The 19,674-nt window shown below is 37.7% G+C and overlaps 1 protein-coding gene across 4 annotated transcripts in view; it reads left to right on the forward strand.

Moving 5' to 3' along the window:
* CCDC170 (coiled-coil domain containing 170) overlaps positions 1-19,674 on the forward strand; it is a 93,415-nt gene that overhangs the window by 11,139 nt on the left and 62,602 nt on the right. For 3 of the 4 annotated variants that reach the window (XM_057739661.1, XM_057739664.1, XM_057739663.1), the window contains exon 2: positions 11,048-11,166. The exons of the other annotated variant lie outside the window; for it this stretch is intronic. In XM_057739661.1, the coding sequence (XP_057595644.1) occupies positions 11,050-11,166 (117 nt within the window). In that variant the 5' untranslated portion in view covers positions 11,048-11,049. The remainder of the gene's footprint in view (positions 1-11,047; positions 11,167-19,674) is intronic. 4 annotated transcript variants of the gene reach the window in all.

The following is a 19,674-nucleotide window of genomic DNA, read 5'->3' on the forward strand; positions in this document are numbered from 1 at the left end:
ATCTATCATCTATCTATCTATCTATCATCAATCATCTATCATCTATCTATCTATCATCCATCTATCATCAATCATCTATCATCTATCTATCTATCTATCATCAATCATCTATCATCTATCTATCTATCTATCTATCTATCTATCTATCTATCTATCATCTATCTATCATCTATCTACATTCTTTTGGCTCTGTTTCTCTGGAGAACCCTAACTAATACACCGGATAACTTTACTGAGTCTTTCCATCTTGAGGAGGTTGTGAGAACCAATGGGTTTATAGTCCATCACAAAGGACAGTGCAGCAAGGCCCACAGGTGCTCAACACAAACACAAAGGCTAATAATCAATAGCAGAAAACTGGGGAGAGTTTGTCATATCTACTGCCTGATTTTCCTAGAGAGACAGAACCCATCTATCCATCATTGCCACTGGGGACCACCATACTTTAAGGGACCCATGAGAATGTTTTAATTTCTTTTAAAATCTGGAGCGAGAGAGAAAAAAAAGACTTTTAAGTTAAATATTTTAATATGTACATCTTTATACATCAGTTATAAAATATAATTTTAATATCTTTATGGAGGAAAGAGACCATGAAGGTAAAAGTACATTGGACCCACAAAAGTTATAATGTGGCCCTGTATGGAGATGAAATTGCATGAGAAACACTGTATAGAAAGCATTGTTAAGTAACAGAAGAGATGATACTCAGACATAGATAATAGAACATATTTTTTCCCAGTTTTACTGATATGATTGACATACAGAACTGTGTAAGTTTAAGGTGTACAGCATAATGACTTGACTTAAATATATTGTGAAGTAATTACCACAGTCAATGTAGTTACGTTAACATCCATCATCTCATATAGATATAAAAGAAAAAAAGTATGTTTTTTTCCTTGTGATGAGAACTTTTAGGACTTCCAAATATATCATAGTGTTAACTATAGTCATTATGTTGTACCTTACATCCCCAGTATTTGTTTATCCTATAACTGGAAGTTTGTACCTTTTGACTATCTTCATCCAATTCCCCCACCCCTCATAGTCACCTTCCCCCCCCCCCCCACCGCCTCACTCTGGTAACTGTAAATCTGGTCTCTCTCTCTTTTTAAGAAATTTATTGAGATACAGTTGACATACAATAAACTGCATTTATTTAAAGTGTACAATTTGGTATTTTTTCTTATTAGCAATGTATATATGGCAATCCCAGTCTCCCAATTCATTCCTCCCCCGCACCCCCCGCTTTCCCCACTTGGTGTCCATATGTTTGTTCTCTACATCTGGGTCTCTGCCTTGCAAGTTGATTTGTACCATTTTTCTATATTCTGCACATATGCGTTAATATATGATATTTGTTTTTCTCTTTCTGACTCACTTCACTCTGTATGACAGTCTCTAGGTCCATCCATGTCTCTACAAATGTCCCAGTTTCATTCCTTTTTACAGCTGAGTAATATTCCATTGTATATATGTACCACATCTTCTTTATCCATTCATCTGTTGATGGACATTTAGGTTGCTTCCATGTCCTGGCTGTTGTAAATAGTGCTGCAGTGAACATTGGGGTGCATGTGTCTTTTTGAATTCTGGTGTTCTCTGGGTATATGTCCAGTAGTGGGATTGCTGGGTCATATGGTAACTCTGTTTTTAGTTTCTCAAGGAACCTCCATACTGTTCTCCATAGTGGCTGTATCAATTTACATTCCCACCAACAGTGCAAGAGCGTTCCCTTTTCTCCGCACCCTCTCCAGCATTTACTGTTTGTAGATTTTCTGATGATGCCCATTCTAATCGGTATGAGGTGATACCTCACTGTAGTTTTGATTTGCATTTCTCTAATATTAGTGATGTTGAGCAGCTTTTCATATGCCTCTTGGCCATCCTTATGTGTTCTTTGGAGAAATGCCCATTTAGGTCTTCTGCCCATTTTTTGATTGGGTTGTTTGTTTTTTTGATATTGAGCTGGATGAACTGTTTATATATTTTGGAGATTAATCCTTTGCCTGTTGATTCATTTGCAAATATTTTTTCCCACTCTGAGGGTTGTCTTTTCATCTTGCTTATAGTTTCCTTTGCTGTGCAGAAGCTTTGAAGTTTCATTAGGTCCCACCTATTTAGTTTTTTTTTATTTCCATTCCTCTAGGGGGTGGATCAAAAAAGATCATGCTGTGATTTATGTCAAAGAGTGTTCTTCCTACGTTTTCCTCTAGGAGTTTTATAGTGTCTGGCCTTACATTTAGGTCTTGAATCCATTTGGAGTTTATTTTTGTGTATGGTGTTAGGAAGTGTTCTAATTTCATTCTTTTACATGTAGCTGTCCAGTTTTCCCAGCACCACTTATTGAAGAGGCTGCCTTTTCTCCATTGTATATCCTTGCCTCCTTTGTCATAGATTAGTTAACCACAGTTTATCTCTGGGCTTTCTATCCTGTTCCATTGATCTATATTTCTGTTTTTGTGCCAGTACCATATTGCCTTAATTACATAGCTTTGTAGTATAGTCTGAAGTCAGGGAATCTGATTCCTCTAGCTCCATTTTTTTCCCCTTAAGATTTCTTTGGCTATTCGGGGTCTTTTGTGTCTCCATACAAATTTTAGGATTTTTTGTTCTAGTTCTGTAAAAAATGCCATTGGTAATTTGATAAGGATTGCATTTGAGTATACAGATTGCTTTGGGTAGTATAGTCATTTTCACAATTTTGATTCTTCCAATCCAAGAACATCGTATATCTCTCCATCTGCTTGTGTCTTCTTTGATTTCTTTCATTAGTGTCTTATAATTTTCTGAGTGCAGGTCTTTTACCTCCTTAGGTAGGCTTATTCCTAGATATTTGATTCTTTTTGTTGCAGTGGTGAATGGGATTGTTTCCTTAATTTCTCTTTCTGATCTTTCATTGTTAGTGTATAGAAATGCAAGAGATTTCTGTGTGTTAACTTTGTATCCTGCAACTTTACCAAATTCATTGATTAGCTCAAGTAGTTTTCTGGTGACATCTTTGGGATTTTCTATGTATAGTATCATGTTATCTGAGAACAGTGACAGTTTTACTTCTTCTTTTGGAAGAAGAATTTGGATTCCTTTTTTTTCTTTTTCTTCTCTGATTGCTGTGGCAAGGACTTCCAAAACTATGTTGAATAGTAGTGGCGAGAGTGGACATCCTTGTCTTATTCCTGATCTGAGAGGGAATGCTTTCAGTTTTTCACCATTGAGAATGATGTTTGCTGTGGGTTTGTCATATATGGCCTTTACTATATTGAGGTAGGTTCCCTCCATGCCCACCTTCTGGAGAGTTTTTATCATAAATGGGTATTGAATTTTGTCAAAAGCTTTTTCTACTGCAGAAAATTTTATCTTAAAATTGCTTCTTCTCCTAAAGGTTGAAATAAAATGGTGAATATTGAAGTCCAACAAGACTTAAATCTCCCTATGACATTTTATTGCATTAGAGAACTGCTCTCTTGGAAGATGGGTGAAGCTATATTTCAGGTTCATTCTAAGGGAAATATTCCTGAGGAGCCAATTTGAATAGACAACTTATTAAAGTTTCAAGCACATCACTTAGCATAGGAACTAAAATATTACATCTTAGAAAAAATTTCACTTTAAGATAATTTATCAAGTGTTTGATCATAGGTGGAGTGAAAAAAAATCCCACCTGGGAAGAGTTCTAGAATCATTAATATGTGAAAAGATATATACAGGATTCTGATGAATAAAATGTCCCATCTAGTTGTCAACAGAGATTTTTATTTCCACTGTTCCACTCACAGAAGCCATTCCATATGTAACAGTGTTCCCAAATCTGCATTCATTACTACCCTTGACAGCTATACCCAGTACTTCCCATGGAGATATATCCAATATAAATGCTGAGAAATTGCTAGTCACTTAAAATAGGACCTGAAATTAATTAACTTGCCTCTGACTTTCTTAACTAAGAAGTTATCTTGGTAATGTGGACAGATTAAAAAAAAATACAAAGGACTTTATATTAAATGAAAATACAAGCTTCTAAATTAACTAGACCTGACCTGTACAACATTTATGAGTTTGTAGAAAATAGAAGGAATCTTTTTTAAAATTAATTTTTATTGCAGTAGAATTGGTTTACAATGCTGCGTTAGTTTCTGCTGTACAGCAAAGTGAATCAGTTATACATATACATATATCTACTCTTTTTTAGATTCTTTTCCCATATAGGTGATTACAAAGTATTGAGTAGAGTTCCCTGTGCTATACAGTAGGTTCTTATTAGTTATCTATTTTACATATAATAGTGTGTATATGTCAATCCCAATCTCCCAATTTATCCCTCCCCACGGATATCTTCCAAAAAGTGGTTGGAAAGAGATTTATGAATTTATTAAAGTTAAATTTTGTGAACTTAACATTAGTTATGGAAATGCAACTCATTGTTACAGCAGCTCAACTTGCCTTGCAGACAGCAATATTGAGTGAAGTTCAGAAAAAAATTCAATTTAGGGAGACGTGATTGCGTATCTATATATGACAATAACATAGTGATTAACAGTGTGGGCTTTGGAGTCAGATAGGCTTTGGTTTGAACTCTGGCTGTGCCAATCAGTCACTCCTTCATTTACTCTGTGACATTTACTGATACCCCATCACCAGGGACACAGTGGTGAACAAAACAGGCATTTTCCTGCCTCTAAGGACCTCATAGTCTGGTGGGGGATATAGATATTAAGTAAATAATCATACAAATAAATAATAGTTAATTTGGTGATAACACAAAAGATAAGTATGGGGCGACATGAGAATGCATAACACAGGAAAATAATTTAGATTGAGGCTTAGGGAACATTGATTTAAAGACTGAAAATAGGGGACTTCCCTGGTGGTCCAGTGGTTAAGCCTCCATGCTCCCAATGCAGGGAACCCAGGTTGGATCCCTGGTCAGGGAACTAGATCCTGCATGTTGCAACTGAGACCTGGCACAGCCAAATAAATAAATATTTAAAAAAGAGAGAGAGAGACTGAAAACAGGTCACAGTGGCTGGGTAGAGTGAGCCAGAGTAAGAGGTTAGAATTGAGGTGGGAAAGGAGAGGAGAGGGAAGAGGAGGGGAGGGGAGGGAAGAGGATGGGCGGGGGAAGAGAGGAGCCAGAAAACACAGCTGTGAGATTAGGATCCAACGGCTTATCATCTTTGAACCTAAATGTCTTTTTTATGCCATGTGGATGGTAGTAACAGCTTCACATGGTTGCCCTTGGGACTAAATGACATTGTATTTGCGTCATGCTTAACACAGACCTAGCACGATGAGTATTTACTGCCTGGGGGCTGTAAATAATAATGCCCTCATGGAGTTTACATTCTGGGGAGGTAATCGTATCCACCTCAAGAATGGAAATAAGCAAAGAGAGGCTAATAGCTGTTTGAAGAGCTTCAGAGAAAAATTCCACATTTATGTTCATTTTAGAAATGATTTTTTAAATTACAGTCACAACTGAAGAAGAAGGCAAGACAAAACATCTTAATGTTTTCTGATTAACAACTGAATGTAAGTGAAATATAACAGCGAGGTTACAGACTAAAGATACTGAAATTACACAGTGTGGATTAATGTAATTTCCCATCATGTAAAATCTCAATGTAAAACCTTGAGATTGAGAAAAGCTGTTACACAGGGAGTGACAATAAGCTTCTAAAGACAAGGATGAGTTAATGAAACAATTGCAAATTTATTAGCCAAGATATTTCACAACAAGATACGGAAAAATTACAAATTAGATAGGAAGAGACCTTCACCCTAATAAGAATTGAGTTATAATTTTGGTTCCTTCAAGGTAAGTATTTTTTAGATGTTTTAAACTTTTATCCTCATCTAACAAGATGTGAATGAATAAATAATTCATGGCCTTTCCTCCCCAATGCATCTTGGTCAGCTATCTCCTCCCTTCCCAGCCCTTCTGAAGCTCATATCTCTGTTCTAGGTTGATCTCTAGCCAGGGCTGATTTTAAAAATAAGAGATTTGTTATTTTATATTTTTACAAAAGGTGAGTGAAATTCCACCTATACTTGTTCCAACAGGACCATTGTTTAGCAATAGTAAAATGTTATGGAAATTAAATAAATTCATCCAGGTATTTTTATCTCTGATATGTTAATCCTAGAGATGTGAACAGAGGGGAAGAAGACTTTCCATTCTGTTTGTGCATCTACTTATCCATCTGTCCATCCATGTGTCCATCATCCATCCATTTACTCATTTATTCATCAAACAGCGAATGTATATCCACTCAACAGACATTTATGGTGGTGCCCATCCTGTGCTAGGAAATGTGCTTGGTGCTAGGGAAACAAATATAATTGACTTCTAGGTTCTACCCTCAAATGCACTACCTTGCAACTGAATCATTTATTCATTTATTAATATTCAAAATGTCTTTCACGAGTGTACCAGGCAGTGTAGACACTGGAGATACAGTGCTGAAAAACAGACACAGGGCCTGCCCTCATGGAGCTTCTATCCTAGTGGTAGACATAAAAACTAGTGTAGAAAATAAGGGCTGTGTTCCCCAGAGTGGGCTTGTGGCCACAGGAGGTGTGCAAAATGATTTATGAGAAGTTCAGGAAGAAAATATTAGCATTATTATTTTAATCTCATCTTAATTTATATTTTTGTGTATATTTGATAATATGCCTAATATGACAAGAGTATATTTTGACATAAATAAATATTCAAGTTTATTCTACAAATTGATACTGATAGTTTGCATAAGCAAAAACATTTATAGACTCCCCTGGTCAAAGCATGGATTTAGGATCAGGTAGGCTGTGAGTTTGATGTCAGGTTCTGTTACTATCTGTTTGGGCAAGCCTGGGTGAGAAGGAGAATTCTCTTCTGTAAGAATTGTTGTAAGGATTAAGTGTAATTGTGTTAGTACAGTGCTTATGTTATGCTTATGTAGTTCAAATCCTCAAAAAATAACTCACGTTACTGTGTTATTATTCATGTGATAAATATTACAACGCAGTCATCTTTAAAGTGATGTAGAAATAGTGGGAAGGGACTGAGTAAGCAGTGACCCTTAGTGTCATGAAACTGTTACAATAAATTATTGGTGGGGATGTAAATCAGTACTACTTCTTGTGTAATATGTACGAAAATCCTTAAAATTTTTATTCACTTTGACCCAGTTGTTTCCCTTCCAGAAATTTATCCTAGGGAAACAATCAGAAATTCTAACAGATGTGTAATAATGATAGATAGGAAAAAGAACTAAATATCTATCCGTAGAATAGTGAGATTAAATTACACCTCTATGATGAAATATTGTACATCTCTTAACATCTTCTTTTAAAACAGTAGTTGGGAAAATATTAATATTTAGTGAAGAAAATAGGATACCAAATTATAGTTATAATAACCTCAATTATGTTTTTTCAAAAGCACACAATATATATGTATAGGAAAAATGCTATGAAGAAATGCATGAAAATATATCAGTATTGTCTCTGGTAAGAATGTGGTGACATTTATCTTTTTGCATGGATTAGTCAATCAGAGAATTATTAACCAAAATAAAACAAGATGAAGATGAGTGGTAATTGGGATAAAGAATCTTAAAAAAATGGTACAAATGAACCCATCTACAAAACAGAAATAGAATCACAGAAGTAGAAAACAAACTTATGTTTACTAAAGGGAGGAGGATAAACTGGGAGACTGGAATTGACACATACACACTCCTGTATATCAAATATTGATAGATAACTAGTCAGAACCCACTGGATAGCACAGGGAACTTTATTCAATACTCTGTAATGACCTATATGGGAATAGAATCTAATAAAGAGTGGATATATGTATATGTATAACTGATTCACTTTGCCGTACAACAGAAACTAACACAGCATTGTAAATCAACTATACTCCAATAAAAATTAAAAAAAAAAATTTGCCTGTGTGTCCTAGGAAGGTTTCACAGAGAAGCCAATTCTGACTCTTGAATTGAGTTCAGGCTTTTGTCAAGTGGAGAAAGAGCATGGGAAGGAGGTAGAAGGACCTCAAGCATGAAACAGTTAAGAAAGATACATGGCATGTTTAGACAAATCTAATTGTTTTCATGTGACTGCAGGTTAGGCTAGATATTGGATATTGGGGCAGAAACACGGGTAATGAGCATTTGGTGATTGGGAGGAGGTTTGCACAATTTAAAGAGATTATCCCTTGCCTTGTCTAAGGTGGGCAGTTTTGGTAGGTAGGGAGGGACCTGCTCAGGTGTGCATTTCATCCCGTCTACTCTGTGGCAGTGGGAAGGTTAGATCAGCACAAAGGGAGATGGGAGGAAGGGAGGACAATGAGGCGGCTGTGGCATCTGTCTATGTTTATTTTTGGATGGAGTTTTGGCAGAGCCATTTTCAATCCTGATGTTGAAGTACCTTAAAATTGTTACATAAGCTTTAGCATATGTGACATTTGCGAGCTTGGTAAGTTGGAGTTAGATACTTGAGGCCTCTGTACTCACCTAACAGGACTTATTTCACTGGTCTCAGCAGGAGGCTCGATCCAGGTGATGAGTCTTAACACAGGAGGTCTCAGGAATGTTTCTGATATTAACTAAGCTGATGTTGTCAAATGACATTCAGAGGACTGATGGAAGAAGCTGCATTCATTCATTCTCTGCTCTGCTTTAAAATTATCCCTGAAAAACCAAACCCCAAGAGAGATGCCTATTTTGACTCCATTGTTTTGACCCTGCTATACAAGTGCTTTTACTGAACAAAGGCTTGGCGTGATGCCGTAGGATTGGTCCGTGGGTTTTGAAATTTGTTGTGATTTTCTGTAGCGAACAGGTGTCCTGTTACTGAGCAACTTGTTTGCTTTACCTCCTGGTCCCGGTAGATTGTGTGACTCATGTTGACCTGCTTGAAAAACCCAAGTCAAACTGGTCCGCCTCTAACAAGTGCACAGCACCAACGGCACATACAGGGTACTCGCTTCCTCTTATTCATTCCCTCTTTTAATCTTTCTTCCCTGCCATTTGCTTACTTCCTTTTTTGTTTTGCTTGTTTTGACATTGAATAAGAAATAAACTTGAAATGTTGGCTGGACGTTAAAGTCATTCTCTGAGATCTAGACCTTTGGTGAACAGTCAAGATTGCAGGAAACCCTAGTGGGGTGGGGACTAGCCTTTAGTCTATGATCCTGCCATGGCATAGGAGACGCTATCTCGCGAGTGGGAAGTGTGTTCCAGAACACCCACAGAGCCAAAGGCAAGACAGCTCTTCTCTTCTCAGAGCTTATGGTTATGTGATACATCCACGGTTTCTCGATATTAATGTTACTGGGGATGGACAGGATGTGATGGGTCATTGTGGGAAAATCTGTGCGTTTCCTAAACTAGCCCATCATCGCTGGGGCTGGGGGCACAGCCAGCTCTGGGGACTGATGGCACTTGGTGTAGCAGATGAGAATGGGATGAGATTGTGGAGTGAATCAAATGGAAGGACTGGGATATTAATAAAAATAGCATCCATCCATCCATCCAGCCAGCCAGCCAGCCAGCCATTCATTTATTCTACAAATAATTATTGAGCATTTACATTGTGAGGTTCCGGTTAGGTGCTAGGTGTGACTATGTGAACATCACAGTCTTTTGAGGGAGGGACACATTAAATACTTAATTACACATATAATGTATTTCTTACCATTGTGTAAGTGCTGTGAAGGAGAAGCATAGGCTGTATGAGAGAATAACTGAAAGATAGCAGTGCGGTCAGGTGGGAATTTTGATTGGTCAGGTCCTTCAGGAAATTAGGCAGAGGGAAAAATGGATTGGGAAGACTTTGAACCTGCAAATAGGAGAAGAGTAAGAGGATTACTATTTAGGTGAATACATTGTCCATTAGTTGATTTTCTTGTTGGCCTCTGACCCCTCCTTTGATCTTCCCAGCTGCCTCCTGCTGAGCTCCTTCTTAGGGATAATATGATGCAGGTCTTGGGGAGGAGAGAGGGTGAGATGAGGGGTTCTGTCTTTCAAAAGGAAGGGCTTCCTAAATAGGGGTCTGCCTGCTCCAGTCTGTCCTCTAGAACGTATTGAGGACATCCTTGTCCTCTTCATGGTCAGTAATGAGAGTTGCTAAGCACTGCAGTTTAGGATTTGAAATCTGCCTTTAACTCGATTTATCCAGACACAAAAGAGAGAAAAATTAATTCTAAAAACTTGTGGATCTTGGTTTGTCATCTTGCAAGAATTCTTATAAGGAGGTTAAAAATTATTTGGTTTCTTGCTAATGTGAAACCCGGGGAGATTACATATTGCTAACGTTTTCCACAATCTTCTAATTTTTTACAAAATTCATCTCTGGGGAGACATTATCGCTGTCAGGAGTGTGTATGCTGGCTTCCTTTTAACACAAGAAATGCTACTAGAAATGATGAAACAGCATCATTTTTGTTAAGTTTTCTTTGGACAGAGCTAAGGGTCACTTTGGAAGAACAAGAAGAGAAAGCAGGGATTTAGTACAACACAGGTGTTATTTAGGTTGTTTTCTCTCTCTTACTTGTCCTTTGTTAATTGGAGATCTTTTTAGCGTTAACAAAAACATTAAGAATCAGTGAATTCTTGTTTTAATCCTTGAAGATACTATTTCAGCTATAATATTGTATTATTCCATTCATTTTTGTGGTGAACTTCCTGTCCAAAATGTAGTCAAAACCTTCTTGCTGCACAAAAAATGCATTCCAAGTGTTGCTGGAAACTCAGTGATTCTTCTTCCTGCCTCTGCCTTCTTGTGCACACTGAGGTTCAAGTTCAGGGTTTCCTGCTGCCTCTGCAGCCAGTAAAGAATTCACATGGTATTCAGTTTCTTAAGTGTGAAGAATAGGATGTGAAAGTTGAGAACATAGTGAATTGGACTCTTTAAACATGCTTTCAGTTGTCTCTTGCTTAATGAAGAAATTGATTTTATTTTACTTAAAAAAAGATTGATTATTTATTTTTAAAAGTCTTTATTGGATTTGTTACAATATTACTTCTGTTTTATGTTTCGGTTTTTTGGCCTCAAGGCATGTGGGATCTTAGCTCCTGGAGACCAGGGATGGAACCCACACCCCCTGCGTTGGAAGGGGGAGTCTTAACCACTGGACTGCCAGGGAAGTCCCAGAAATTGCTTTTAGTATTACAGGTATAGTCACTTTTCCTTTAAAAATGAGAACATTACAAATGAAACTATAGTTCCTTTTGTCAACTGTCTCTAATCCTGATCCCCTTCCCCCGTTCTCCAGAGGTAATTATTAAGTACGTTTGGTCAGTATCCTCCAGACCATTAAAAAAATAATTTTTGCATTCATACTGATACCTATAGAAAATATGTTATTTTGTTTAATGTGTATTTTATTTATTTTTTATTTGTTTTTACCCTTGCTGTGTTTTGCTTTATTGTATTTTTTATACATCTTTATTGGAGTATAATTGCTTTACAATGTTGTGTTAGTTTCTGTTGTACAACGAAGTGAGTCAGCTATATTTATACATATATCCCCATACCCCCTCCCTCATGAGCCTCTCTTCCACCCTCCCCATCCGACCCCTCTAGTTCATCACAAAGCATCAAGCTGATCTCCACATGCTATGCAGCAGCTTCCCACTAGCTACCTATTTTACATTTGGTAGTGTATATATAACATGTATTTTAAAAACATGCATATCATACTATTAGTTTTGTTCTCTGATTTACTTATTTGAAAAACAGTATGTTTTTGAGATCTATCCATGCTGCTCTAAATAGGTTTAGTTCAGTTCTTTTAACTGCTTTCTAGGTTCCCATCTTATGGATGTACTGTTGTTGACCAATTCCTGTATTGATGGACACTGCAAACCGGGAACATTCATATAGAATTACAAGTAGAATTGTGGGTCACAGGGTCTATGCCGAAGCACGTCCTGCAGTGACAGAGACGTCTTATATGCCCATTCGTTAAACATACTTTAAACTTAATTTTAAAATTATATATCACAGAAAAGTAATCACTGCTTCCAAATCTACTACCAGTTGTTTGCTATTTGGCAAAAGAATTTCCTTTTAGCCCTTAATTGCTTCATTTTCAGATGAGAGGATAAGAACAGTCCCTGGGGGATAAGAATAGTCATAGGGCTGTTGTGAAGAGCGAATGGGAATAGTTCCTGGTTCAGTGAATATTAGTTGTGATCACACACACACACACACACACACACACACACACACACACACACACATATGATACATATCTAATACATATGAGTATGTCTGAGGTATATATTTAATATATATTGGAGTTATATCAGGATTAGTACTTGAAGCAAACCCTCAAAAGTTTTGGCATCTAAGTTTTTTTAACTGCAGCCCTTCTCCATCCATGGAAAGATGACTCAGTTTGTTTAAGTAGAGCCATAGTATTAAGAACATAGTATGTGGAATATTGTATTCTTTGCAATAAAGATATTGAATTAGAGGGGTTTTTAAGTAACGCCCAAGCAAAAAAAAAGGATTAGAGAACAACGTAAAAATAATAGATCAGCTTTTTCACAAAACTTGATTTAAGGCCAAAATATCTTCCTCCAAAATTTGTCCTACAATTGCTACGATGTAGACACATTTATTTCCTGAATTCCATACCCATCACACTGTCTCCTGCAGACATTAGTAAACCCCGGAAACCAAATGCGGATATAAGAAGAAGGAAAAGCAGGAGGGCCAGGAAAATCCTTCAAAGTCTGGAGAGGAACTGATGAGTAGTCAAAATTGGTATTGGTTAGAGAAATACAGTTTGTGAGACAATTTATGCACTGGAAATTAGGGAAGAAAGTACTTGAGGCGAAAAAGTTGGTGAGTAGGGGAGAGAGTCTTAGAAGAGGTTGCTCACTGAGGCAGTACTGAAGGCTTAAAGAGTGAGGGTTAGAGAGAGGGAAGGAGGTAGAGAGAGAGACAGACCGACAGACAGACAGACTAAAGGAAGCATTCCACAGTGGAAGTGCCTTGGTGACACAGTTGAGCACTGCGGTATGGAATAATGCTGGAACAAAAGGGAGACTGGTTATGGGATAGAGAGACAGGAATGGATTTAGGTACTTTTGTGTGTCAGAGGTAGGCAGTGATTTTCTTCTCATTTTTTTTTGTTCATGGGAAAATAAGACAACTAAATACCATAGAAGCAAGACTGGTCTAAGACATTGTCCCCAGGTCAGATAATTGGACACATTGTGTACTAAATTATGAATAAGCTGATCTCTTCTTTCTGCCTTTGAGCTTTGAAACCATCCTTTATTCTGAAAAGCCTGTGAGACACCCTGTGAGGCAGTTTCAATCATTATCATAATATCAGTAGCTGAATCAAATCATAGGCAGTTGGCTTTCTAAAATTAATGTAAAATTGCTTCATGGGTTGGCTGAGAGAGACCTAATAACTTAGAGTGCCCTCATGTGAGGACAAATGGGTGAGTTTTTAATCTTGCCATTTTGAATAGGGTAAAATTAGTTTCTTTAAAGTGAAGATTGTTTAATATTTATAGAAAAAGTTGAAGTATTTTCCAAAAATTTTACTAATTTTAGGGGGGTTTAATTAAAAGAACAAAACCCTGAGATGTCTGCTCTCACATGCATTCGAATCCCTGTGCTACTGGGGTTGTTTCTTTGTCCTTGTGTTCTCCATAAAGATACCGCATGGCAGGGTTTGTGATTTTTGTCTATTTTTGTCCTTATTCCTTTTGCTTTAGTTAGGGGGGAATATTTACTCTGATTATAAAATTAATGTACAGTCACTGTAAAGGATTTGGAAAAGATAAAAACATATAATAAAGAAGAAAATAAAATGTAGTCCTGTAACTAAAAGATAACTGCAGTAACATTTCTTCCCAGTGTTTTTCTTTTCTTTAAATTATATTTAATTATACAAGTAATGCATAAATATATCCTTCTTGAAGAAAACAAAGCCATTCCCCTCCCAGCTCCAATACTATTGTCAGCCCCAGAGGTGAGGACTGTAATTAAGGTGATGTGTGTTCCTTCAGATATTTTTCTCTTTTTCTTCTCTAAATATATTTATAGAAAAGGCATAGTTCTTTCCCTCCCTGTGTGTTTTATGAAAAAAGGTATCAAAGTATGGCTCTATACTTTCTTAATTTTGTTCAGTGCTATATCTTGGAGATATCCTTATGCTCAAACATAGAGCACAATCTCCTACTGCTTATTACCTAGAATTCATAGTATGGGAGTGACTTTTTTAGTAATTGCCTTGTTGATGGGAATTTATATTGTTTCACTCCCCTCTTCTTTTTTGCTGTGACAAATAATGGTGTAATGAAGATCCTAAGACATATCATTATGCACATATATGACTATTTTTCAAGGGGAGATAATTAAGAGGTAGAATTGCTGGGTCATAGTATTTACATTAAAATTTTTAATAGATATAGCATAATTGGAAGGGTATCCAAAAGGTTTAATCAACTTTATTTACATAGAAGATATTTAAGACAAAATGATACAGGAAGATTGACAATAAAAAAACTGGAACAAAGGTATATGTAGTCAGATGCAAGAAAAAAATCAGGGGTCATGATCTCAATATCAGAAAAGGTTGAATTATGAGCAGATAGGCTTAAGTGAGACACATAATGGCACATTATGGTATTACGTGGTACAATTCATAGTGAATATATGAAATTTCTGAATCTTTGCACCAAGTCAAACAGTACCAGTAGCAGCAAGAATACAAGTGCTACAAGATGATAGAGAATTATAGTAGTAATAGGAGGCTGTAACTCACCTCTCTCAAGCCATGATAGAGTAAAAGGATAGAAATTAGACAGGACTAGAAATGCCTAATTAAAATGATGAGTAAAGTAGAACTAATTGACACATATTGAACTTCAAGCTCAGAAAATAGAGAATATACCTTCCTTTTAAATACCCATTGGATGTTCATAAAATTGAATAGTCACAAAAACTGTGATAAATTCCCTGAAGCAGAAATAATATAGACAAGGATGATGGTGAAAATGTTTAATGGCTGGTGTAGGAAGGGCAACCTTCCAGTTGGTTCCTGAATGGACCCAATTCTGAATGGACACTGGTCCACCCCACCACTGTACACCTGTGAATGTCAGCCCAGAATAGAGACGGGTTGTCTGAGCACAAAGCAGTAAAACGGACATCATAACAAACCCTGAGAACAGAAAGCCACAAAAACAACTAAGCCCTTAACAACTCAAGTCAAAGAAGAAATCCAGGCCAGATATGAAGAACACTGCACAAGGATCTATGGGACAGCCGAGGGAGGGCTAAGCGGAAAAGCTTAGGCATAAACAAATAAATTCATGTATTTTTCTTTCAGTTTTCATGTTGTTTTTCCTTATCCTTGTAATCGTCTCATGCTACTGCTGTGCATTTCTTCTCATTTTGAGCTACTTCAGAGTCTTTTAAAAATTTAATTTAATTTATTTTGGCTGCATTGGGTCTTTGTTGCTGGGCAGGGCTTTCTCTAGTTGCAGCGAGTGAGGGCTACTCTTCAGGCACACAGGCTTCTCATTGAAGTGTCTTCTCATTGCAGAGCATGGGCTCTAGGTGCTCGGGCTTCAGTATTTGCGGCACATGGGCTCAGTAGTTGTGGCACATGGGCTTAGTTGCTCCTCAGCATGTGGGATCTTCCCTACCAAGACTCGAACCCATGTCCCCTTCATTGGCAGGCAGATTCTTAACCACTGTGCCACCAGGGAAGCCCTCAGAGTGTCTTGAAGGAATGGATTTCTGTGGTATACTCCATATGGCATCTCTATTTTTAGCTTTTTTATTTTTTTTGTAGGGAACCTCGATACTGTTTTTCATAGTGGCTGTACCAACTTACATTCCCACCAACAGTGCAGGAGAGTTCCCTTTTCTCCATACCCTCTCCAGCATTTGTTATCCGTAGGCTTTTTGATGATGGCCATTCTCACTGATGTTAAGTGGTACCTTATTGTAGTTTTGATTTGCATTTCTCTAATAATTAGCTATGTGGAGCATCTTTCCGTGTGCCTATTGGCCATCTGTATGTCTTCTTTGGAGAAATGTATATGTAGGTCTTCTGCTCACTTTTTGATTGGGTTGTTTATTTTTTGTCATTGAGTTGTAGGAGCTGTTTGTATATTTTGGAAATTAAGCCCTTGGCAGTTGCATTATTTGCAAATATTTTCTTCCAGTCCGTAGGCTGTCTTTCATTTTGTTTGTGGTTTCCTTTGCTGTACAAAAGCTTATAAGTTTGATTAGGCCCCTTTTGTTTATTTTTGCTTTTATTTCTGTTACCTTGGGAAACTGACCTAAGAAAACATTGGTATGATTTATGTCAGTGTGGTATACTCCAGAGCCCAGCTCAACACAGAGGTGCCTCTGGGGCTCAGTCAGGGTTCTCTGGAGAAGCAGAACCAGTAGGATGTATATGTATATATGTGTGTTTGTGGGATTGGCTTGAGTAATAATGGAGGCTGAGAATTCCCAAGCTGGAGGCCCGGGATAGCCGATGGTGAAAATTCCAGTCTGAGTCTGAATCCAAAAGCAGGGGGAGATTGATGTCCCAGCTCAAAAACATGCAGAGAGAACAAATTCTCCCTTACTCAGGCTTTTTGTTCTATACACACCTTCATTGGATTGGACAAGGCACACCCGCACTGGGGAGGGCAGCCTGCTTTAGTCAGACTCCTGATTCAAATGTTAATCTCATCCAGAAAATCCTCACAGACACACCCAGAATAATGTTTAAACCAAATATCTGAACACCCTGTGGCCCAGTCAAGTTGTCGTATAAAATACTGGGCATATACCCAAAGAAAACCATAATCCCAAAAGAAACTTGTACCATCATGTTTATTGCAGCACTATTTACAATAGCCAGGACATGGAAGCAACCGAAATGCCCATCAACAAATGAATGGATACAGAAGATGTGGCATATATATACAATGGAATATTACTCAGCTATAAAAAGGGATGAGATGGAGCTATATGTAATGAGGTGGATAGAACTACAATCTGTTATACAGAGTGAAGTAAGTCAGAAAGAGAAGGACAAATATTGTATGCTAACTCACATATACGGAATCTAAAAATGGTACTGATGAACTCAGTGACAAGAACAAGGATGCAGATACAGAGAATGGACTGGAGAACTCGAGGTATGGGAGGGGGCGGGGGGTGAAGGGGAAACTGAGACGAAGCGAGAGAGTAGCACAGACATATATATACTACCAACTGTAAAATAGTCAGTGGGAAGTTGTTGTATAACAAAGGGAGTCCAACTCGAGGATGGAAGATGCCGTAGAGGACTGGGGCGGGGAGGGTGGGGGGGACTCGAGGCGGGGGGAGTCAAGGAAGGGAGGGAATACGGGGATATGTGTATAAAAACAGATGATTGAACCTGGTGTCCCCCCCCCCCAAAAAAAAAAAGATGTGTAAGTTTTGGAGACCTAGTGTATAGAAGGACGACTATAGTTAATAATAAAACATTATGTACTAGGAAAAAAAAAAATTAACCATCACAGCTGCATATACGACGTATAAGAATTCCTGAACAAGTGGATAAAAGATGATTTTATTTGGAAAACTCAACATTTAAGAGATGTCAATTCTCTTTGTTTATAAAGTTAACATGAAAATAAAATTACCAACAGGATTTTTAAAAATTTGATGAGCTGATTCTAAATTTCATATGGTAAAATGAACAAGTAAGAATAGCCAAGGAGGCATATCTTAAAAGAGAAGCCCTATCAGGTACTAAAATATATCAATGGGCTCAGGGCTGCCTTTCAAGCCCTGCTGCCACTGTTCTTTACCTGCTCTGACCAGACAGCCTTACTGCCTTCTCTCTGGTCCTTGATCACACAGGGAGACTCCTGCCACAGGACCCTTGCTCAGACTTTTGGTTGTTTGAAGGATGTGGGTTGCTCCTGTTTCAATACCTCTTGCCTATTTAATTTCTATTTAATCATCACTTCTTTAGGGAAATCTTTCCTTCCCACTTCCCTAATTTTAAGTCACTTTCCTTTGCTGTCTCTTTCTTTCCTTGCTTGAACTTATTTCAGTTTGTAATTTCACAATCACCAGTGTGGTTGTTTGATAAATGCTCCTTTTCTTATGAGACCGTAAGCTAAGTGCCTGACCCAGAATAGGCTTTTAGTAAACATTTGCTGATGAATAATCTCGAGTCTACTGGACTCTGAAAGGTGATTTAGACCCTAGCAACTGTCTTCTAATCTCAGTAATCAAGAGTCTTCCTCATGTAGGCCTTACTCCAGTATCAGTGGTAATAATATCTTAATATGTAGTTTCTTTCACCCATGAGCATTTGAAGATGCTAATGCTTTTGATGGTGTTCTCCATTATATTGTAACCTCCTCAAATAAAGGCCCATTTCTGAACTGTCTCAGGGGCTCTTACTTTTTTTAAGGACTTGTGTTGAGATATAATTGACATATAATAAACTGCATATATTTATGGGGCTTTTAATATTAAGTCCAATGGATGCAATATTTTTTCATAAGAAAGAGATATAAAATTATGGTAGTACTATGTCATTTCCTAAAAAAAGTCATGTTGGTCACTGAGAGATAATCATAGCCATTGAGAAACTTATTTCCCCAAGGAATTTTAGAAAATGGCATGCCATGTATACTGTAGTTCAAACCTCTTTTATGTGACCTAGGTCCTCACATGGCTTATTTTAAAAGATATTGCTGGAGTGGTTGGGGTGGAAAAGTTCCTTCTGAATACTGAGTGAGGCTGAACAGGATGTGGTTCTCTTTATAGATGCAGTTAAATACTTTATGCTTTCTCTCCAAGAGTACATACCTACCATCTTCTTGGATATGTTGTGATTGGCAAACACTGGCTGTTACTAAGTGCACTGAAGGTTTTGTTTGGCATTTTGTGGATTGAAACACACTAGTCATGACAACGCTTGTTGTGAAGTTCAGGGCTTTAAGATGACTTTTGCATACATGAGTATTTCCAGACAGTAGTCTTTGGCAGTCTGGTAGCCGGGCAGTGTCATAAACAGGTTTTACTGGTGCGTTCCCTGAGGATACTAGATATTCCAGGGAAACCCTCCTCTATGTGACCTCTTTCATATTCCTTCAAAAATGAATGGCTTTCTTGTATGTCTTTCACAAGGACCACAAGCCCTGGAAACTTCATAGAGGTGGGTATGTGTCCAAACTCAGGCATAATCCTTGCAGAAAGCAGGTGTTATGGCGTGAATAGGACAGAAACAGAACCAGAGGTTATAGACTGTGACCCGCAGCCCAAACCCATCAAATCTGCTCTGCAGATGTGTTTATTGGGATCATATGGTGTATTTTTTTAAAAAAAAAACATTTAAATTAGTTACCCAGCTGCAAGATCTGGGAATTTTTGCTTCAAAAAGTCTGGATACAGGACTTGTCTTGAAAAATTAGAGTATTGAGGCCATGCTGGGACCCATATTTCTGCACTGGCAGCCGTCAGTGAAGCTGAGAGCTGTTCCCTTCTGGATGGAACCAGGCACCACCACTATCTTTGGCCTCAGGCATTCATCTGAGTCACCTTCAAAACCCCAAGATAGACGCTGAGATTGAGAATAAATGGCATAGTGGATAATTATGAAGGAAACAGACTTCTACCCTTAAATCACAGTCTTTTTGATCAACA

The sequence above is a fragment of the Hippopotamus amphibius genome, chromosome 6 (genome assembly GCF_030028045.1).
Source record: "Hippopotamus amphibius kiboko isolate mHipAmp2 chromosome 6, mHipAmp2.hap2, whole genome shotgun sequence".
NCBI lineage: Eukaryota > Metazoa > Chordata > Mammalia > Artiodactyla > Hippopotamidae > Hippopotamus > Hippopotamus amphibius.